Source organism: Coregonus lavaretus, assembly GCF_964263955.1.
Source record: "Coregonus lavaretus genome assembly, chromosome: 5".
NCBI lineage: Eukaryota > Metazoa > Chordata > Actinopteri > Salmoniformes > Salmonidae > Coregonus > Coregonus lavaretus.
In genome coordinates this window covers 39963655-39987780 of record NC_139992.1, presented here as the reverse complement: position 1 = coordinate 39987780, position 24126 = coordinate 39963655, and the positions used below count along the sequence as shown (strand labels likewise).

At 42.4% G+C, this 24126-nt stretch overlaps 1 protein-coding gene across 1 annotated transcript in view; it reads left to right on the top strand.

The window, feature by feature from the left end:
- The window catches only part of LOC311129254 (cadherin-like and PC-esterase domain-containing protein 1), a gene marked incomplete at both ends in the record, with an annotated part of 79948 nt that overhangs the window by 47703 nt on the left and 8119 nt on the right, over positions 1 to 24126 (top strand). The window contains one exon of the mRNA XM_084161548.1: positions 22197 to 22314. Coding sequence (XP_084017674.1) covers positions 22197 to 22314 — 118 coding nt within the window. The remainder of the gene's footprint in view (positions 1 to 22196; positions 22315 to 24126) is intronic.

Here is a 24126-nt window from a genome sequence, read left to right as displayed (position 1 = left end):
AAACCACAGATTTTCGATGGGGTTCAAGTTTGGAGACTGAGATGGCCATTGCAAATTGTTGATTTTGTGGTCAATTAACCATTTCTTTGTGGATTTTGATGTGTGCTTGGGTCATTGTCTTGCTGGAAGATCCACTTATGGCCAAGTTTCAACCTCCTGGCAGAGGCAACCAGGTTTTTTGCAAAAATGTCCTGGTACTTGGTAGAGTTCATGATGCTGTTGACCTTAACAAGGGCCCCAGGACCAGAGGAAGCAAAATAGCCCCATAACATCAAAGATCCAGCACCATATTTTACAGTAGGTATGAGGTTATTTTCTGCATATGCGTCACCGCTGGTTTGCGTGGCCAAAGACCTCTACTTTCCTCTTATCTGACCATAGCACACGGTTCCAATCCAAGTGCCAATGCCGTTTAGCAAACTCCAGGCGTTTACATTTGTTAGTAGCTTTTTTCTGGCAACCCTTCCAAAGAACCTATTGGCATGGAGGTGGTGTCTAATTGTAGAATTGGATACTTGGTGACCCCAAGATGCGACTAAGTTTCTGTAATTATCCAACTGGACTTTTCTTTGCCTTCCGAATCAACTTCCTCACTGTGCATGGGGACAAGATACACTTCCTCTACCAGGCAAGTTTGTCACTGTTCCAGTGGTTTTAAACATATTAATTGTTGTCCTAATAGTGGTAAATAATTAGTTTTAGCAATTTTTTGTATCCATTGCCTTATTTATGCAGGTCAACAACCATTTGTCTCTTCGTTTGTGAGTTCTTTGCCTTTCCCCATGGTGATGGATGACAACTGGATTTTATTTGCGTGTTACCTCATTTTTATACCCCAGTCAAACAGGAAGCCATGGAAGTCCACAATACAGTTCCTTAAACTGAGATTTTAAAAAAATTACAATAATGTTAATCCAGATTTTATTTTGTTTGATTTTATTTATAAGAATCTTTAGGAATTATTTTTGAGAATTTATTTTATTACTTGTTAAACAAAATCTCTTTCTCTAAGCAATTGTATCAGTATAAAATAATATACTTTTCAGATTTTCCAAAGTGTGTGTTCATGTGTGTATTTTTTTTTGCATACAATATAGCTCAGTATTTGTATTATTATAAATGAATTTATTTATTTTATTTTACCCCCTTTTTCTCCCCGATTTCGTCTCATCGCTGCAACTCCCCAACGGGCTCGGAAGGCGAAGGTCGAGTCATGCGTCCTCTGAAACATGACCCGCCAAACCGCGCTTCACCCACCCGCTTAACCCGGAAGCCAGCCGCATCAATTTACGTTTGACGTTTTAGTCATTTAGCAGACGCTCTTATCCAGAGCGACTTACAGTTAGATATATATTAATTTTTTCATACTGGCCCCCTGTGGGAATCGAACCCACAACCCTGGCGTTGCAAGCACCATGCTCTACCAACTGAGCTATACGGGGCTCAATGTGTCGGAGGAAACACCGTTGAACTGACGACCGAGGTCAGCCTGCAGGCGCCCGGCTCGCCACAAGGAGTTTTTATTTATTATTTCCTCTTCAGAGGACACACATCTTTTTATTTTATTTTACAGCTTTTCTGCTACATATACAAACATTTTACATATACATTTTACATATACATTTTGCATACACATTTTACATACATGGTAATTTTATGTAAAGCAATCACATAACAATAATACATTACCAAACAAAAACGTTTTAATCCTACCCCTCACACTCTCAGCCCATCCCACCTATCACCATAGACCACCCACATTTGGTTTAAATGTGCCATATATTTTTCAATTGTGCTGTGATGTTTTACATACATTTTGAACCTCTCTAATGTATAGTATCCACAGATTGTGAGCTAAAGATGAAAACCTTTCCTACGAGTATTATTATATTATTTATTGACTGACTATGGCTTTCCAAATTGCCCAACACTGCTATTTGTAAGGTACATTTTAAGTGAATGTTGTGATTTTTTTTAACCATTCCTGAAACAGTGACCAGATACAAGCTACGTAGGGGCAATACCAGAATAAATGATCTAGTGATTCTGTCTCTTCGCAGCAAAATCTACAGAGCTGAGATTGTTGTATGCCCCATATATATATATATATACATAGCATTCTGTTGGTAGCAAGAATTTTGTATAATAATTTAAATAGAAAAACTCAGTGTTGAATCAAGTGTTGTTTTTTGTACCAGTTCATAAACCATGTGCCATGGAATCGGTACATTGAAAATCTCTTTCCATTTATTTTCCAACCTGTATGGCGCAGTTGTCAACATTTGTGTCCTCAAATGAAACTGGTATAGTTTTATATTTATGCAAATTCCTTTCAGCCAATTTGTATCTTTAATATATGGCAGGCAAACAAGTTCCCTACCTTCTCTCTTTTCCACTTGCCTCCTCCATTTTTGTGGTAATGCTGCAATCAGTTGGTTATAAGTTTGGATTGAGCAGACATTCCCATACAGTGAGGGAAAAAAGTATTAGATCCCCTGCTGATTTTGTATGTTTGCCCACTGACAAAGGCATGATCAGTCTATAATTTTAATGGTAGGGTTATTTGAACAGTGAGAGACAGAATAACAACAACAAAATCCAGAAAAACGCATGTCAAAAATGTTATAAATTGATTTGCATTTTAATAAGGAAATAAGTATTTGACCCCTCTGCAAAACATGACTTAGTACTTGGTGGCAAAACCCTTGTTGGCAATCACAGAGGTCAGACGTTTCTTGTAGTTGGCCACCAGGTTTGCACACATCTCAGGAGGGATTTTGTCCCACTCCTCTTTGCAGATCTTCTCCATGTCATTAAGGTTTCGAGCCTGACGTTTGGCAACTCGAACCTTCAGCTCCCTCCACAGATTTTCTATGCGATTAAGGTCTGGAGACTGGCTAGGGCACTCCAGGACCTTAATGTGCTTCTTCTTGAGCCACTCCTTTGTTGCCTTGGCCGTGTGTTTTGGGTCATTGTCATGCTGGAATACCCATCCACGACCCATTTTCAATGCCCTGGCTGAGGGAAGGAGGTTCTCACCCAAGATTTGACGGTAGTCCTGTCCCCTTAGCAGAAAAACACCCCCAAAGCACAATGTTTCCACCTCCATGTTTGACGGTGGGGATGGTGTTCTTGGGGTCATAGGCAGCATTTCTCCTCCTCCAAACACGGCGAGTTGAGTTGATGCCAAAGAGCTCGATTTTGGTCTCACCTGACCACAACACTTTCACCCAGTTCTCCTCTGAATCATTCAGATGTTCATTGGCAAACTTCAGACGGGCCTGTATATGTGCTTTCTTGAGCAGGGGGACCTTGCGGGCGCTGCAGGATTTCAGTCCTTCACAGCGTAGTGTGTTACCAATTGTTTTCTTGGTGACTATGGTCCCAGCTGCCTTGAGATCATTGACAAGATCCTCCCGTGTAGTTCTGGGCTGATTCCTCATCGTTCTCATGATCATTGCAACTCCACGAGGTGAGATCTTGCATGGAGCCCCAGGCCGAGGGAGATTGACAGTTATTTTGTGTTTCTTCCATTTGAGAATAATCGCAACAACTGTTGTCACCTTCTCACCAAGCTGCTTGGCGATGGTCTTGTAGCCCATTCCAGCCTTGTGTAGGTCTACAATCTTGTCCCTGACATCCCTGGAGAGCTCTTTGGTCTTGGCCATGATGGAGAGTTTGGAATCTGATTGATTGATTGCTTCTGTGGACAGGTGTATTTTATACAGGTAACAAACTGAGATTAGGAGCACTCATTTTAAGAGTGTGCTCCTAATCTCAGCTCGTTACCTGTATAAAAGACACCTGGGAGCCAGAAATCTTTCTGATTGAGAGGGGGTCAAATACTTATTTCCCTCATTAAAATGCAAATCAATTTATAAAATTTTTGACATGCGTTTTTATTGATTTATTTGTTGTTATTCTGTCTCTCACTGTTCAAATAAACCTACCATTAAAATTTTAGACTGATCATTTCTTTGTCAGTGGGCAAACGTACAAAATCAGCAGGGGATCAAATACTTTTTTCCCTCACTGTATATTTTCGCTAACTGCATATGTGACATAACTCCACCGTTTATATTCATAATGTCATTAACAAATATATATATATATATATATATTTTTTTTCATAATTTTTTTATTTTTATTAATCAGTATATTTGAGTTTAACCATAACATTTGTTCTATCTTTTCTGGAGGATAAAACTGAAATTGTAACCAGCTTTGTATGGCTTGTTTAAGAAAGGGCGATACTTGAAACAACATTTTATTTTCAATTAGTCGGAAATGAGAAGTTGTAATCTGTATGAAGGCAAAAAGTCCATTTTTGGACAAAGCATGAGCCTTTCTTAATAATCTACTGGAGAACCATTTAGGGTTTAAGTATAATTTATGGATGAGTGAAGCTTTTAGTGAGAGGTTTAAAGCTTTAATATTTAATAATTTTAGCCCCCCAAACTCATATTAATTATATAAATGGGCACATTTAATTTTGTCTGGCTTAGCATTCCAAATAAAATGAAATATTATTTGCTCAAATGATTTAAAAAACGAGTCGTCTGGAGTAGGCAGCGCCATTAGTAAGTAAGTAAACTGTGATAAGACCAAAGAGTTCATCAATGTGATTTTTCCAGAAATAGACAAGTATTTACCTCTCCATGGTTGCAGAATTGTATCTATTTTTGCAAACTTTCTATTGAAATTGATTGTGGTAAATTCATTTTATATTTTTTGAGATGTGAATACCAAGTATGTCTACTTCACCATTCGCCCATTTTATGGGTAAACTACAAGGTAGTGTAAACACTGTGTCTTTTAAACGATCCAATACGTAATATGGTACACTTGTCATAATTAGGTTTTAGTCCAGAGAGGCTAGAAAAGTGATCAAGATCTTAAATAAGACTGTGCAGGGATCCAGATTGCGGACTTAAGAATAAACTTGAGTCATTGGCATACATTGACACTTTTGTTTTTATCCCCATGATTTCTAACCCCTTGATGTTCTTGTTGAATCTAATTTTAATAGCTAGCATTTCAATGGCCATAATAAATAGATATGGAGACAATGGACAGCCTTATTTTACTCCTCTTAAAAGCTCAACACTTTCTGAGAAGTAACCATTATTTACTATTTTACATCTGAGGTTGCTGTACATAACTTTAACCCATTGTATAAGAGATTCACCAAAATTAAAGTAATCCAGGCATTTATATATAAATTCTATTCGTACTTTATCAAACGCCTTTTCAAAATCTGCTATGAAGACCAGGCCTGGTATCTTTGATGTTTCATAATGTTCAATTGTTTCAAGTAATTGTCGTATATTATCTCCAATATATCGTCCAGATAAAAAACCTGTCTGATCAGGATGAACAATATTTGGTAAAAAACTTTTTTATTCTATGTGCTATGCATTTCGCCAGGATTTTTGCATCACAACATTGAAGTGTAAATGGACTGGATCTTTATACTTACCACATGGGTCCTGTTTTAGTAGTAATGAAATCAGACCTTCTTGTAGAGTACCTGAAAGTCTACCATTTTTATAGGAGTAAATAAAACATGCTAATAATGGATCTTTGAGTACATCAATATATACCTCAAATGGTATATACCACAAATGGTATATACCATCAAGCCCTGGTGTTTTTCCAGACTGAAAATATTTAATTGCCTCAAAAAGTTCCTCTTCTATGAGTTGGCCTTCACACAGGTCTTTCTGTAAATGTGTTAATTTTACATTATAATAATAATAATAATAATAATTATTATTATTATTATTATTATTATTATTATTATTATTATTATTATTATTAGGAAAGAAATCCTTACAGTTAACATCATTCAGTGGAAATGGAAGAGACTGAAAAGAAAACTTAAAAGCTTAAAATATTTTGCTTCCTCTTTCAAAATATAATTTGGTAAATCATGCATGACTCCATCATTTGTAACGAGTTTCTGTAAATTATTTTTGGTAGCATTTCTATGTTGAAGATTCAAGAAAATGTTGTGCATTTTTCCAAATGTTCCATCCAATTCGCTTTATTTTTGTTATACATTACACTTGATCGTTCTTGAATAAGTACCTCCAATTATTTTTGTTTTTCCACCAAACCTATTTTGTGCCTCTATAGTACAGTTTCCATTACCATCTACCTGCGCTGTTATTTCCTCTTTCCTTTATTAGTCTAATCTCTTTTTACCTAAACTGCTTTTGTTTTAATGATGAGTATTGTATCGAATGGCTTCTAAAAGTACATGTAAAAGTGTCCCATACAATAAGGGGATCTGCTGTACCTATGTTGTGCAGAAAAAAGTCAATTATGAATTATTTTGTCTTAGTTAAGAACAAATTGTCATCCAAAATTGCCGTCCACGTGGAAATTCTGTAAGAGTTATATGGAGGCCAATTAGATGGTGGGCCGATCACATTCGGTCTCCTATTATTTTATTTTTTTACTTTTGATGCCAGCACAAGGAGTTGCTAGCGCATGATGAGCCAAGTAAAGCCCCCCCGGCCAAACCCTCCCCTAACCCGGACAACGCTGGGCCAATTGTGCGCCACCCTATGGGACTCCCGATCACGGCCGGTTGTGATACAGCCCGGGATGGAACCCGGGTCTGTAGTCACGCCTCTAGCACTACGATGTAGACCGCTGCGCCACTCGGGAGGCCTGTATTATTTATTTTACAGTCTGTTTTTGCTAATCTATATCAAGAGTGCCAATAATTTTGGAGGTGACTGTAATATGCACATTAGATATATAAATCATCATCATTGTAATTAATGTAGTCTGTTTTGACTGAGAGCCTAAAGGGAATCACAAACCCCATCCTATTAGTCCATTTCATCCACCAGCCACCAGTCAGGAGTGGTTACTCTCAGACGTGCTAGAGGCTGAGTTGGGACAGAGTGTATGGACGATTGGAATGCTGCTGACACACATCACACATCCAACCCTGTGACCCCAACCCATCATACTCCTACACCCAGCAGTATCACCTTGCACTGGGATGAAAGGAGGATGAAGGGTGTACGTGTGTGCCATTTTTTTTTTTCAAGCATACAATATAGCTCAGTATTTGTATGACTTATTTTATACAGTCTTTTTTACTAATCATTATCAAGGGTGGCAATAATTTAGGAGGTGACTGTATATGAATGGAAGGTGAACTACAGTAAGTTCCCTCTCTCTGTCCTATAGGACACCCCATTTGGATGGAGGTTCAGAGGCTCTTAGAACCCCTTCCTCCCTGTATCCCCTCTTCCTCCTTCATCCCTCTATTCCTCTCATCCTTCATGTGATGGAGTCTTCTCAGCATCCTGCATGTGCAGATAGACCATTTGATCTGTCTGTGTGACTTAAGACCTCTGTCTATCTGTGTTATGATGATTTGATTTGATTTATACATGTCTCACTATATCAACAAAGACAGGGCTCTCTCTCTCTCTCTCACTCACACACTCACACAACTCGACTTACTCCTGCTCTTGGCTCCCTGTACTATAAGGCTGCTACAAGCTCATGCTATGCCAGAGGGACTTTGGCAAGTGATACCATCTCTCCCTTGAAGTACAGTTTGAAATGATTATATTTCCACAGCATTTGATGGGCATTTTTTGTGCATGAATGTGACATGCAGACATAACCAAATTGCAGGGCCTGTCTAGCACAGCAAATTGTTTTTCAAAGTTTGATCTGAAACACAACTTTTCTTTGTTCCTCCTGATCCGCTTGGCTTAGCGAGAATTAATTTATTTGCCGTTTAGAAGTGAAATAATCTAATTGTCACATGCGCGCACACACACACACACACACACACACACAATCTGAGAGATTGTGGCAGAGTATATACAGTGGGGAGAACAAGTATTTGATACACTGCCGATTTTGCAGGTTTTCCTACTTACAAAGCATGTAGAGGTCTGTAATTTTTATCATAGGTACACTTCAACTGTGAGATACGGAATCTAAAAAATCCAGAAAATCACAATTAATTGGCATTTTATTGCATGACATAAGTATTTGATCACCTACCAACCAGTAAGAATTCCGGCTCTCACAGACCTGTTAGTTTTTCTTTAAGAAGCCCTCCTGTTCTCCACTCGTTACCTGTATTAACTGCACCTGTTTGAACTCATTACATGTATAAAAGACACCTGTCCACACACTCAATCAAACAGACTCCAACCTCTCCACAATGGCCAAGACCAGAGAGCTGTGTAAGGACATCATGGATACAATTGTAGACCTGCACAAGGCTGGGATGGGCTACAGGACAATAGGCAAGTAGCTTGGTGAGAAGGCAACAACTGTTGGCGCAATTATTAGAAAATGGAAGAAGTTCAAGATGACGGTCAATCACCCTCGGTCTGGGGCTCCATGCAAGATCTCACCTCGTGGGGCATCAATGATCATGAGGAAGGTGAGGGATCAGCCCAGAACTACACGGCAGGACCTGGTCAATGACCTGAAGAGAGCTGGGACCACAGTCTCAAAGAAAACCATTAGTAACACACTACGCCGTCATGGATTAAAATCCTGCAGCGCACGCAAGGTCCCCCTGCTCAAGCCAGCGCATGTCCAGGCCCATCTGTAGTTTGCCAATGACCATCTGGATGATCCAGAGGAGGAATGGGAGAAGGTCATGTGGTCTGATGAGACAAAAATAGAGCTTTTTGGTCTAAACTCCACTCGCCGTGTTTGGAGGAAGAAGAAGGATGAGTACAACCCCAAGAACACCATCCCAACCGTGAAGCATGGAGGTGGAAACATCGTTCTTTGGGGATGCTTTTCTGCTAAGGGGACAGGACAACTGCACCGTATTGAGGGGAGGATGGATGGGGCCATGTATTGTGAGATCTTGGCCAACAACCTCCTTCCCTCAATAAGAACATTGAAGATGGGTCGTGGCTGGGTCTTCCAGCATGACAACGACCCGAAACACACAGCCAGGGCAACTAAGGAGTGGCTCCGTAAGAAGCATCTCAAGGTCCTGGAGTGGCCTAGCCAGTCTCCAGACCTGAACCCAATAGAAAATCTTTGGAGGGAGCTGAAAGTCCGTATTGCCCAGCGACAGCCCTGAAACCTGAAGGATCTGGAGAAGGTCTGTATGGAGGAGTGGGCCAAAATCCCTGCTGCAGTGTGTGCAAACCTGGTCAAGACCTACAGGAAACGTATGATATCTGTAATTGCAAACAAAGGTTTCTGTACCAAATATTAAGTTCTGCTTTTCTGATGTATCAAATACTTATGTCATGCAATAGAATGCAAATTAATTACTTAAAAATCATACAATGTGATGTTCTGGATTTTTGTTTTAGATTCCGTCTCTCACAGTTGAAGTGTACCTATGATAAAAATTACAGACCTCTACATGCTTTGTAAGTAGGAAAACCTGCAAAATCGGCAGTGTATCAAATACTTGTTCTCCCCACTGTATAGGAAGACTTGAGCCAGTCCGGGTGGTCTGGGGATGACAACGTTAGAGGCTTAATGCTTTCCTTCTGTTCTGAAGTCAGTGTGAGAAACACCCAGAGACTGGAGTCTCTACAAACCACAAGTGTGCTCTCACAGCTCTGTGCTTCACCACACACACACTCAGATGTGCACACACACACTGACACACACACATTCATGCTCAGACATACATTTACAAATCAGGCAAACAGTTTCACGCCACCACCACCCCCTCCTGTGAGCCATGCTGTGGAAACCATTAAGGGATCAGAGGAGAGAGTGGCAAGATGGCAGAGGAGAGGAATTATTTTGATGCCAGAGCTTATTCCCAATTCCTCCATTCTCTCCCAGTCCCCCTGTCCCCACTCTCTCTAACATCACCATCCAGTCCCTCTCTTCATTTCTTTTTAAACACAGGTTAGGGACATTCCATATCAATGTGACCTGAATGCATCAACCTGTCAACTACACCAACTGAGGCACAGCAGTGAGAAAAGGGCCTTCAGGGTTCTGCAATATGTCCGCCATATTGAGGAGGTTTTTGGCTCTTGCTTGATGTTGCTCTTATAAAATGGATGATTTAAAGAGGAGATATCATGCGGACGGTGACGGATGTATTTAGTGTCAAACGTACAAAACCTTGATTTAAATTGCATTGGACAAAGCCTTATGTCGTGTTTTGGGAATAACGAGGGCTAACGAGGGCTAATTGGTGAGAGCGTCTGGTGTAGTTGTTAGCAGTGTGACCCCAGGGCAAACCCAGTATAAACTCCCTCTCCATACCACAAGTCCCCACATTTATGTGTTCCATCCATAGGAAAGGAAATCCATAGTATTATGTTGTTACTGAGGGATATTTCAGATGTGGAGAATAAGGCCTCCATTGATGCAGCGTGTGGGGCTTTTGAAGTGCTATCATGTGAAGGCTCAGGGCTTCAGTGTTCATATCAGCAGGCTGTCTGGCTGTCTGTCTGATGCTGCCTGGTTATCTAGCTATAGGTGGGAATGGGAAACTGGCTGAGGGTTGATCTCAATAGTCTAAAGTAGCTTCCTTGTGTTGTATCCTTTCTTCAGTCTGTATTGACTTTACATAGCTGGTGTGCTATGCCCAGCCATGCCTCACTTATGAGGACTTGTACACTCACCCGTGAGAAAGTCCAACCAGGAGCACTTGCTGTTACTATAGAAGGAGGACTGCCCTCCCACACATGGTTTATATCTTCATATGTCCACTGTTATGGCTGGACACATGTTCAGTTTATTCAATTTCCGTCTCATTCAACCTTCCCTACTTCTCCTCCACTTCCCATCCATCAACACAGGCGAGATCGCAGCTCTGTCCCAGTTTCTCAACCCTGGTCCCCACACCTATCCGTATACCATCTCATAGATGGGGAACTAAGCATTGATTTCCTAGTGTTGTTGTCATGGGGGGCTTGGTGGGAGTCTGGCTCTTTGATGTGCTGCAGCTGTGAATTCCACCGAGGACCATGACCCCCCCCCCCCCCGCTCAGCCCAGAAGTGTGCCACTTCACTCAGACAATGGCTGACTTCATGCGCCCCGCCGTGTTATCATACGTGGGCGGAGGGAGGGAGGAGACGGAGGGAAGAGGGGTAGACGGGTCTTCTCATTAAAACTCCTGTTGGTCCCCCTCAGTCCAATAAAAATAATCGCTCCAGCTGCGTTTGATCTGGTTTGATTAGTCAGAGAGGAATGACGGGCGATAGGCATTCTAAGAAACATTCATTAAATGGTTTGGTCCTTTTATCTTTTAGGGGGGAAATAACTTTGTTGGGTTAGAGGACCCCCCCCCCCTCCTTGCCCCCTGTTGCCCTGTGTATGTTGAAACCCTCCTCTCGGTCTCTACCACTTGTCTTTCTAGCTTCTCTCTCTCTCTCTCTCTGTGTGTGTGTGTGTGTGTGTGTGTGTGTGTGTGTGTGTCAGGGCTGTGTCTCCTAGCCATTGACAGGGCCAGTCTGGGTGGGATGATTGAGGTGTCTGTGATTCAGGGTCATCCCCTCATAGTCCCCTACAGCTGCTCTAACCTATCAGTCTGCACAGAGAGAGGAGAAGATACAGAGAGAGATTGAAGCAACTAGAGGTACCTACTACCTCACATATGCATGCGCACGCACGCGCGCGCGCACACACACACACACACACACACACACACACACACACACACACACACACACACACACAGGCAGTAGGTTGTCTGGTCTGGTCCATGAAGATCATAGTGGTAATGGCCTGTGTGTTTCCTTGTGACCAGGGGCACATGGAGGTCCAGAGAGCAAGATTTATGTAATCTTGGCAACGCCCACATTCCCACTGTCCTGACTTAATTTCCCGCTCCTCCAACTCTCCCAGCACCTGTCTGAGGGAATATCCTAATTTGAGAATATCGCTCACCTGGCAACCATAAAACAGAGATGCTCAGATTTAGGATTCCCGAGACCGGAACTTTCCTAACGTCATCCTCCAGGAACGAACAGAACCCTCTGTCTTCCCTCTTCTCTCACCCCTCTGTTCCTCTCTCTCTCTCTCTCTCTCTCTCTCTCTCTCTCTCTCTCTCTCTCTCTCTCTCTCTCTCTCTCTCTCTCTCGCTCCATCACTCTCACTATTTCTCTTCCCCCAGTTTCCTGTTTGGATCAATTCATGGGCCTCCTTGCTGTTACGCGGTTAAATGCAGTTTTTTTATTTTATGAGGATGGTTGTCATGGTTGTCATGAGGGCATGACAGATCTCCGGTTATGAATGAGCAGTTAGGCTTAACGGCTTCCCTCCTGGAGCGCTGTTATTCCCGGCGGTGTTCCTGGCTCAGGGAAATGGAAATGTCGTCTTAGGAGAAGCGAGGACAGCTCATAGTGGAGGGAAACCATAATGTTAAGATGTGTGGATTGTGTTGGCAGGGAGAGTGATTTGTACAGTTTAACGCACATTATCACATAAGAAAACACACTTGAGTTTTAAGGCACATTAACAAGCATATAAACACACATGAATGTATGTTCGCACACAAATGTGGGCACACACACACAGAGAGTAGGCTATCGCGGGATTGGTTTTCCAGTTGTGCTATGTGTTTCTTGATGTTTGATTATACAGTAGTTCTAGAGGTCACTTGTACATTAGCTGACATAATGCTCACAGACTCTCAATCTTTACTTCATACCCTCTTCCCTTAGCATCTAGCCTCTTGTTCAGCATCCATCTCTCTCTCTCTCTTTCTGCTAACCCCCTTTCTCTCCATCTGACTCCCCCTTGTTTCTCTCAGATTCTCTATGCCTCTATCTCTCTCTCTCTCATTCACACTGAGCACACACACCTCTGCATATGTCCCTGTATGTCTATTTTTCCTCATTAGGCATTGTGTCTGGGTGGTATTGTAAACTGGTAATGAGTTGTGTATAATTGTTCTGATCAGAGGGCGGATGTGTGGGCGTTCCGCTGCCAGAACCCCCTGTTCTCCTCCTTGTTCTCCCCTGCCGTTCCCCCTTTTCACCCCTCGGAGCCGAGTCCAGCCGGCGCGGGATTCTGCGGTTCCTCCAAAGGCCCTATAAATCATGTTATAAATCGGTTATCGGTTTGTTTGTGTGTTCTATCCAACCCAAATGTAAATGGAGCCCATGACAGCCTAATTTAACCAGTCAATAACTTATGTATGAATTGTCTCACTTTTACTAGCCAAAACCTGTAGCTCTCGTTACTATGGACATACACAAGCTCCAATATCTATATCATGTACACAAATTTTATCACAAAAAATAACAGTAGACATTTCAGAGCTTTTGGTTATAATGGAATATCTGAGGTCTTAGACAGTGATGGAATGTTCAGGCCAGCGCTTGCCAAGAAAAGCCTCCCTCTCACCAAAGTGTAAACATCGCTCTTTTGCTTTTAAACGTCGCTATGGTAATGCCAAGCATGTCCAATGTGGCGGTGTGGACTGTGGAATACTGTTCAGCAGCAGGCATAGCCCTGGCAATCACACCGAGGATCCCTCCAATCCTCCACAAGTCTCTGTTTCCACCTTTAATCACCACTAAATCAGTGTAGTAAGTCAACCTTATGGGAAATAATCATCACTCAATCAGTGTAGTAACTCCATCTTATGGGAAATATTTCCCATATACACTCAGGTAGACGACTCTGAGTCTTACGATACATTTAGTGCAGATCTGGAAACATTGATTTGGAACGGTAAAAACATATAATCCTACTGCTATTAAACCTTTTAGAGATGTGGTTGGGACTTTTTCCGGCTGTTGGCATGAATAACTGGCTCTGTTAAAGAGAAAAGGGGGTGGATGATCTAGTAAATGCAGCTCTACGCTCACTCCCAATCAGGGGTTTAATTTAAGTGATTCCTGCCCCTGCGTCTCTCGTTTGCGGTCGCGGCAGCCCAATTATGGGTGCATGTCGCATTAACTGTACCATTATCCACTGAATATTCCACCAGTCACTGTTCATTTGGCTCTCCAGCCATGGCGACGCACCGATTTGAATGTCATTCCCTGAGTTTGGCTGTCTACTACTGACTGACTGGCTCACTACAACTCTGTGCTTACCAAGACTTCTCTCTCACTTTAGTCCTCTTTCTCTCTGTCTTTGTTCCTGTGCCTTTGTTCCTCTTTCTCCATCTCGATGTCTGTGTCTCTCTGTTCCTGTCTTTGTCTCTCTGTGTCTTTCTCTGCACACTCCTAGCAACAACAATGCCTGCAATGGCCTGCCCATAAGAACTGGACTGCGTAACCTTCCATTGGCCAGATCTGAGTCCCAAAGAACCACTACAATACCAGATGCAGTTTAATACCTGACACAAACAAACCCTTGTTGAACCTCTGGGTTTGGGTTGGGATGACTCAGTCCTGGCCTGGACTCTTATTATAGGTTTCTCAGGTTCTCCAGTTTTGGTCCACACTACAGTGGAACTATAGCTCTCTCATTGCTCCATTTCACTTAGTACGGGCTAGTGCTTGTGGCAAACGCTCATATTAGCTTTAGCTACTCATGCTCTGATGAGCTTTAAACAGTCATAGGAACAGGTTATCTCAGCCTGCGGTCTCCAGTGGTCACTCTGTTGGCAGGTTACATCATGGTGGTTGTTGTTGTGAATGTAGAGGAAGGACTGTATGGTTAAAACGTCTTTAAATGACCACACAGTCATTATTAGAACATGTATTGGTTTATGTGATTGGTAGTGAAGTCACTGAAGACTCCATGTCTCCTAGTGGCCCTACGGTGGCTCTGATGGTTCAAAGTTCCTCTATGAACAGAGCGCTTTCAGGCTGAGAGTTGGGAATGGATGTAGATGCAAACAAGCCGGAATAACCTAGTTGAGGAAGTCATTGTTTTCCCAAAGAAACAGAAGGCATGGAATTTAAACTGTTTGAAATTGAAACAGTTTTTTATCCCACTTGAAATTTCTTGCAAATTGTGATTGTACTTCTAAGAGTCTGCTTACATATCTTACACTGGCTGCACTGAGAGGCTGGGAAAAGTCCTTGTGAGCTGCAAGGGATTGAACATTTGGCAGTGTCGATATCGCTGTGTGGTAGACACATTCCAGATTGGCTGACCATTGTTTCCTCTGGGATCTGGCTGTGTTTCTTTCCTCTTTTGACTTGGCACTCTGTCTCATGTACTTCATAGTGCCATCATGGCACTTTATACCAAAAGGTCTTTGTGTCTTATAAAGATTTTGTTGTATACGTTTGTTCATACATTCCAGTGTGATGCATTGTACAGGTTTTACTCTGCCCCTTGGTGAGAGGAGGAGAGCAGGAGAAGTGTGTGTGTATGTGTGTGGGTTAGAGGGTCACTGATTGATAAGCATGTGTGTGTGGTAATAAATGTGTGTGTACCTTGTTGCGGCGGCTCCTCTGTGGTTCTGGGTTAGAAGTCTGAGGGTTAGAGCTGTCAGTTCAGACCTCTTCTCATTTCCTGTGTGTTTAATAAGGAACTCTAATCTGATGGCTGACCACATCCATTCTCAAAGCCTATTATACTGCAGTGTCACTCACTGTGTTTTGTGTGTGTGTGTGTGTGTGTGTGTGTGTGTGTGTGTGTGTGTGTGTGTGTGTGTGTGTGTGTGTGTGTGATGATCTCCTAATCCTATAGCCCTATTCATGCAATATCCCATATCTTCTTTGGGATATTGTTAGAAATGTCTTTAAGCTTTGATGTTTAGAGTGGCTGGAGACTGGTGTACATACAACAAACTTCTCAGAAGTCCAGAGTTTTCTCTAGCATGTCCCGCAGCTAATTTCCCTGTCATTACAATCACATGATATGACAAACTTGTTTATATTCATCCCATAATTCTTTGATAGTCCTCTTCCGTGCGTGACTGGCAGTAGGATTCCTCTCTTCCTCTTGGAAGATTCCTCTCTTCCTCTCACGTTCTGTGGTATGGTTCTTGGTCACTGTATCTGTCAGCACTAATGACTTAGTGATGTAATGACAGAAGGAGAACCCATTCCATGGTTTATGGTCTACTCCTATGGTCTAATCAATGTCACTCTAACAAGGGTTGTTTATGTCTTCAAGACCAAGTCCGTGTTCAACATTTACATATTGACCTGTGATTCATTTTGATTGGACAGCCAATGGTTTGTGAGGGCTACGGTGCATCAGAGAGGCTGGTTGGATCAGATGCAAGCTTTGTTCATTGGTAGAGAAGTAGTGAACAATGCTCCCATAAGTGAAAGAGGGTGTGTGTGTGTGTGTGTGTGTGTGTGTGTGTGTGTGTGTGTGTTTCATTCTCTAATGTGTTGAATATTCCACTCTTCCACCCATCCTCCCATCTCCCTCCTCCCATTCATTCCCACAGCGGAGAGTAAAATGTAATTTTCCCACAATAACTAAAATAACATTTCCTCAGATCGGAGGCAACAGTCTTGTTAACATGTCAACATTTATGAAATGAATGGCGTACATGCTTCAACTAGGGTAGAAGTGAAAACAGTATTCTAGCCAGAAAATACTTGACGCTTTCGTTCTTTTTCCCTCTCTCACAAAAAAATTATAACAAAAATCAATACAATGCACACGAATTGACGAAAATTGATGTTGTGCAGTTTTTAGGGCAAGACAACAACTAGTCTGCCAGAGAATACTTGTCTAAGTGTACGTGACCTTTTAGTGTTTTCCTTCTGTTGTTGGGATATGGTGGGGAGACCAGAAAGACCTATGGAATATAGGGGGTTTAGCCCCAAGCGTGACGGGATATAGGATTACAACCTAATAGCATTTGATAAAATCCTATTGGTGACAGATTATATGGAATGCCCTTTAACCCTTTACCCTCGTGGGAATTAGCCTATATGGTTAGGGCTAAATTGAAATGTTTCTTACAGGAGAAATATGAAAAGCATATGCATAACCATGGTAGCAATTGAAAGGGAACAGTTTTGAGATTATGGGAAAATTATTAGACCAGAATTGAGGACACAACAGTTCACTAAGACTGAATCCAAACATTACACTGTTGATTGTATGTGCATTTTACATTTACTGTTCTTTTGGCCACATTCGTTGATAACGAAATCTGAAAATACTCTGGATACATTCAGTAACGTGAAAGGAATATTCCTGGAAAATGTGGGGTAAGTGCAACATAAGACAAAAAAATGACAAGGGTTTGAGTGAGAGGACTAACTGGTGTCTCCAAGTAGCCACACACCTCTTCAAAGTGTGCACAATTCCTAAGTAATTTCAATACACTTTTATCTCAAAGAAGAGTCTTCAACTATAAGGTGCTTTTTTGAGCTCTCCTAGCCATGCCATTGAGGAACTAGAGCAAGAACACTTGTAGTTGTTTTGTGTGGAACACTGCCCTGCATCCCCACCATCACACAATTACTGTTGTTTTTCACGCAATCTAAAAACGGCCCATTATAAATCTCAATCTAGGTCAGGTGGGCATCATTTGAAAGCTTGTTCTATTGCCAGTATGACTAGCTAAGTTATAAAATATGAGGCTTTCACAGGGCAATACAGAGAAACAGATCGTAATTTTGGTGCCTATAGAAAGGAGTCATGCGTGCAAATTTTCTTCACAATAGACATAGGCTCATTCTGTTCGGAACAACCCAGGGTATGACGTCATGTCATATTGTAACTATATCAAACGTAGTGATCATAAACATTGACATGAGTTATGTGAAGTGCACATTTGGACTCACTGGTGTTTGGCTTGCTTGTATGACATCAAATCAGTATTTATTATAAACCTCAACATCTCGTCTTTCAAAATACATTGAGTCCTCTTAATGTATAGCATTTCCCTCACTCAGACAACATTTTAGCAAAAGTTGCCCAATTAGCGAGAGGGATGGGGGCAACTTCTTGTCGTGTGTGGTGCTCAAATTCAGAATGACTGTCAGTCAAAACCCATACAGAGCTGTGAAGGACAGAGCCTGAGCTCTGAAGTCATGTATAGCATGTTACTGTACGGCCACTGCGTTCCAATTTAGGCGCTTATCAGTGCTCAAATCTGCCAAATTCAACCCGTATAAGGGTACGAGTATAAAGGGCTACAGATGGAATCTGCATTAGGGGGAAACAGGGTCACTGGCCGACTCACCACCGTTGTCACTGTTTTTGTTGCCGTGCTGAGGGGAAGCATGGTAAAACAAATGGCAGTACATATTGTGCTCTATTGTGTGTGCAATGATGTCAGAGGGGAAACAACTGTGTTGGTTGTTTGCAGTAACTTATTTTGTTGTTGTAATATCACAAACGGACGTGACAGTTTCACTATTAAGGATTCCAGCTTTGAGGTGGATGTTCAAGCTGTCACAACATAGGTTGTGTCAACCACCTAAAAACAGATTATGAAAGCAGATTTTAATAACGTTGCAGATTATAAATGAACTGGTGGTCCTCTGTAGCTCAGCTGGTAGAGCACGGCGCTTGTAACGCCAAGGTAGTGGGTTCGATCCCCGGGACCACCCATACACAAAAAAAAAATTATGCACGCATGACTGTAAGTCGCTTTGGATAAAAGCGTCTGCTAAATGGCATATTATTATTATTATTATTATTATTATAACTGTTACCTCAGATGTCTCTCTCATTATTATATATACTGTATTGCATTTACTTATCACGACTCAGGATATGACCCAGATGCAGACACAGGAGGCGGATAGTTCGATTCTTACAATATTTATTATAACAAAGGGGCAGTTAAAGGGCAGGTCGAGGGCAGACAGAGGTTCGTAATCCAAGGCAGAGTCAACCAGGGACAGAACGGCAGGCAGGCTCAGGGTCAGGCAGAAAGGTCAGAACCGGGAAGACTAGAAAACAAAAACTTGAGAGTAGGAGAAACGGGAAACACACTTGTAAGAGCTGACAAAACAAGACGAACTGGCAACAGACAAACAGAAAATGCAGGTATAAATACACAGGGGATAATGGAAAAATAGGAGACACCTGGTGGGGGGTGGAAACAAACACAAGACAGGTGAAACAGATTAGGGTGTGACATTACTCTGAAGATCTTTACTGATCAATCAAACCCGTAAAGCCTAAGAGTTATTTTGCTCAAGTTCTCTTGCTAAGTAGGGTGTGGTATTTTTATTGTATTTCGACGACGATATTTACAACACTTTTTACTGGTTTGACATTTTTGAATGTTCAGTTATTTTATTTCCACTGGGTTCTTTGGGAGTCAGCGGCTCTCTTATAACCATGAAATTGACTTTCTGAGGAGAGGAATCCAGCGCTTTACAGTATAACTGCCCTGTAGGAACTCTAGAACTCTGTTGCCTTGTAGTCACAACGTACCTTGTATTTCAGCAGTCTTTTTAGGGATTAGCCTGTCGTCTCAACAGCAGCCAACAACCACTGGGAGACCCGGCATGACGAACGAGGTGAAAAAGATCTCCTCTAGCTTTATTGTTTCATACAGTTTTATAGTTTTATTCAGGATGCCAATAGATCAGGATTAGACTGAGCCTATCTTCAGAGGAGTGATTCTCGGTGGGTGTGTTTGTACGCTCCTATGCCTGGGTGTGTTTCCCTTGTGCTGCTACTTCTCAAGCCGAGCGCCATTATCCGAGCTCCCTCCCTGCTCGCCAGATTCAGCTGGCATTCCCGCCCCTACCTCGGGATAAAACTATTGACACGTTGACAGGAAAAGCTTGATACCCTTTTGAGACATAGAATTCCTCAAATCTTATATTTATTATTTTGTGTGTTATTCCTTTTTCCCCCAATTAACTTTTTGTTCAGATCTCAACCGCTACTTGGGGTGAACGGAGGCTACTTGTCTCCCTACTAAGCTGGCTTCTCTAATGAGTAGGGTCCTTTTGGTCCTGGAGGATTGAAGTCTGATCGGTAGATTGACCAGGCTTTGTGTCTCCTCCAACAAAATCAGGTAGTGGTGTTTTAACAAGGCCACTGGGCACAGGGACATGCAGCTATGATCTAATGGAGATCACTGTCGGATTAGCTGTGTGTGTGTGTGTGTGTGTGTGTGTGTGTGTGTGTGTGTGTGTGTGTGTGTGTCGGGGATTAGCACTCCCTTGTATCGAGGTTGGTTAGCATAGCTCTTTGATCAATGCAGATTACTGTAGTGTTGGACTCAGAACCAAGTCACCCCACATACGCACACACACACACTCAAGACACACACACTGCATTCTCATCTGAAGTACTGCTGTCTAATCCCTCGGTGGCCACAAACCATCTCTTGGTTTTCAGCACTTTATTAACCGAATGTGAAGTTATGAGAGTCCTATCGAGGAGCCTAGCTGAGAATGTATGGTCCATAAATCAGGTGCTTTCACTGAGGGCTGTTGTCAGGGGTAATGCTATTAAAGCTCCCAGTTGGAGAATGAATTTTACGGAGGGGGAAAGACTACTTCATAGTTTTGATGTCTTCACTATTATTCTACAATGTAGAAAATAGTAAAAATAAAGAAAAACCCTTGAATGAGTAGGTGTGTCCAAACTTTTGACTGGTACTGTATATACAGGTCTTTTTTACGTGGCATCGAGACTCTCCGGTCCGTTTTAAGAAGAGAGGGAGTGGGGAGACTGAAGGAGTGATGGAGGGAAAGATGAAAGACGACCATGGTGCGTTTCCTCCATAGCGGCGGTTGGGCTGTGGCCCCAGGCGGCTCCCTCAGACCCCATGGCCTCTGTGTTTGTGGTGTGTACACTGTGCACAGGTACGAACAAGAAAATCCCTGTTAAGTTGTCTTGTGGCACTTTGTTGAGAGCTGCGCCGGAGCCGTGGGGAATGTAGTGTGGACGTGCGAACTGAAGACCCTCAGAGTGAGGGAGGCTGCGTGTGTGGGTGAGTGTGATGTTCAGTTTCTTCATGGCCCGTTTGAAAGGGAAAGTGTACGTGTATCTAGGTGCATGTGTGTGTGTGTCTGTGTGTGTGTGTGTGTGCGCGTGGGAGAACATCTACGTTTGTGTGTGTGAGGTTCAGTCGCACCGCAAGCCTGGCGGTGTCTCTGTACTCAGGGCCAGACGGTCGGGCGGCTCCCACGGGGTCCCTGGGATACGGAGCCTCCCGGCCGCTGTCATTCATCTGGTTAGGTTTGTCTGACCTCTGAACCCTCACCTCCAACCGTTTGACCCCCCACCACCACCAACCTCAAGGAGAGGGACACAGCACCCACCACCAAGCTCTTTGATACCGAAGAGAAGAGACAAAGAAGGGAGAGAGGGAGATGGAGAGAAAGGAGCTGAGTAAAGAAAGGCAAGATGGTGAGGAAAGAGAGTGCCTAAACGGGAAAGGGAAAGAAATAAGGAAAGGATAGTGATGGGCAGAGAGAGATGGAAACACAGTGAGCGAGGGAATGGCAGAAAGGTCATTGAGACATAGGGATGACTGTGGTCAGTGACTGTGAGGTTTTACAGTAACTGCCTCCCATGACTCAAACAGAGAGGGGAAAACAATAGCATTTTCTATCAATACACAACTACAGCTATGAAAGCCTTTGACAATGGAGATTTTCATCATCTATATGGTTGTATAAATGGTCAGATGAGTTGAATTGTTGAATCCATATGGTCATAAATCTACCCCAACCTGCCATTTGTATTACTGTGTTTCATCGTGACAACATGGATACTAGAACAATAGCACTGAGTGGATACTAGAACAATAGCAATGAAAGGATACTAGAAGAATAGCACTGAATGGATACTAGAACAATAGCAATGAATGGATACTAGAAGAATAGCACTGAATGGATACTAGAACAATAGCAATTAATGGATACTAGAAGAATAGCACTGAATGGATACTAGAACAATAGCAATGAATGGATACTAGAAGAATAGCACTGAATGGATACTAGAACAATAGCACTGGATGGATACTCGAAGAATAGCACTGAATGGATACTAGAACAATAGTACTGAATGGATACTAGAACAATAAAACTGAATGGATACTAATAATAATAATAATAATAATATGCCATTTAGCAGACACTTTTATCCAAAGCGACTTACAGTCATGCGTGCATACATTTCTTTTTTTGTTTTTGTGTATGGGTGGTCCTGGGGATCGAACCCACTACCTTGGCGTTACAAGCGCCGTGCTCTACCAGCTGAGCTACAGAGGACCACTAGAACAATAGCACTGAATGGATACTAGATTACAACATCAACTCAACATGATGGAGTTCCCTCAGCCTCCCAGGACGATGGACCATCCCTCCATAATCTCATCTATCTCTCTCTCCCTGTGTCTATGCAGGACTGTGGCCTGGTGGTGCAACCAGATCAGCCCTGTGGTTTAGAGCCCCTCCCTGGGCCATTCTCTCCAGGCGAGCCCCAGGCCCGAACTCGGCCCTGCACCACTGGGGATGTACCAGGTCTGTTTTCCCCCCAAAGATATCACTTCACATTGTTTTCATAGATAACGTTTCATACATACAGTGGGGAAAAAAAGTATTTAGTCAGCCACCAATTGTGCAAGTTCTCCCACTTAAAAAGATGAGAGTGGCCTGTAATTTTCATCATAGGTACACATCAACTATGACAGACAAATTGAGGAAAAAAATTCCAGAAAATCACATTGTAGGATTTTTAATGAATTTATTTGCTAATTATGGTGGAAAATAAGTATTTGGTCACCTACAAACAAGCAAGATTTCTGGCTCTCACAGACCTGTAACTTCTTCTTTAAGAAGCTCCTCTGTCCTCCACTCGTTACCTGTATTAATGGCACCTGTTTGAACTTGTGATCAGTATAAAAGACACCTGTCCACAACCTCAAACAGTCACACTCCAAACTCCACTATGGCCAAGACCAAAGAGCTGTCAAAGGACACCAGAAACAAAATTGTAAAATAGACCTGCACCAGGCTGGGAAGACTGAATCTGCAATAGGTAAGCAGCTTGGTTTGAAGAAATCAACTGTGGGAGCAATTATTGGGAAATGGAAGACATACAAGACCACTGATAATCTCCCTCGATCTGGGGCTCCACGCAAGATCTCACCCCGTGGGGTCAAAATGATCACAAGAACGGTGAGCAAAAATCCCAGAACCACACGGGGGGACCTAGTGAATGACCTGCAGAGAGCTGGGACCAATGTAACAAAGCCTACCATCAGTAACACACTACGCCGCCAGGGACTCAAATCCTGCAGTGCCAGACGTGTCCCCCTGCTTAAGCCAGTACATGTCCAGGCCCGTCTGAAGTTTGCTAGAGTGCATTTGGATGATCCAGAAGAGGATTGGGAGAATGTCATATGGTCAGATGAAACCAAAATATAACTTTTTGGTAAAAACTCAACTCGTCGTGTTTGGAGGACAAAGAATGCTGAGTTGCATCCAAAGAACACCATACCTACTGTGAAGCATGGGGGTGGAAACATCATGCTTTGGGGCTGTTTTCCTGCAAAGGGACCAGGACGACTGATCCGTGTAAAGGAAAGAATGAATGGGGCCATGTATCGTGAGATTTTGAGTGAAATCCTCCTTCCATCAGCAAGGCCATTGAAGATGAAACGTGGCTGGGTCTTTCAGCATGACAATGATCCCAAACACACAGCCCGGGCAACGAAGGAGTGGCTTCGTAAGAAGCATTTCAAGGTCCTGGAGTGGCCTAGCCAGTCTCCAGATCTCAACCCCATAGAAAATCTTTGTAGGGAGTTGAAAGTCTGTGTTGCCCAGCGACAGCCCCAAAACATCACTGCTCTAGAGGAGATCTACATGGTGGAATGGGCCAAAATACCAGCAACAGTGTGTGAAAACCTTGTGAAGACTTACAGAAAACGATTGACCTGTGTCATTGCCAACAAAGGGTATATAACAAAGTATTGAGAAACTTTTGTTATTGACCAAATACTTATTTTCCACCATAATTTGCAAATAAATTCATAAAAAATCCTACAATGTGATTTTCTGGATTTCTTTTTCTCATTTTGTCTGTCATAGTTGACGTGTACCTATGATGAAAATTACAGGCCTCTCTCATCTTTTTAAATGGGAGAACTTGCACAATTGGTGGCTGACTAAATACTTTTTTTCCCCACTGTAGCTGAAAAGCTTTATGAATTACTGTCAGAAAAATTATTTCACTACAGGATCCTCAGAAATCTTCTACTTAGAAATAATTATCATCGCTCTGAAATGTTATGCATACGTGCCCAGATGTCCATATGAAACATTGCTGTGTGT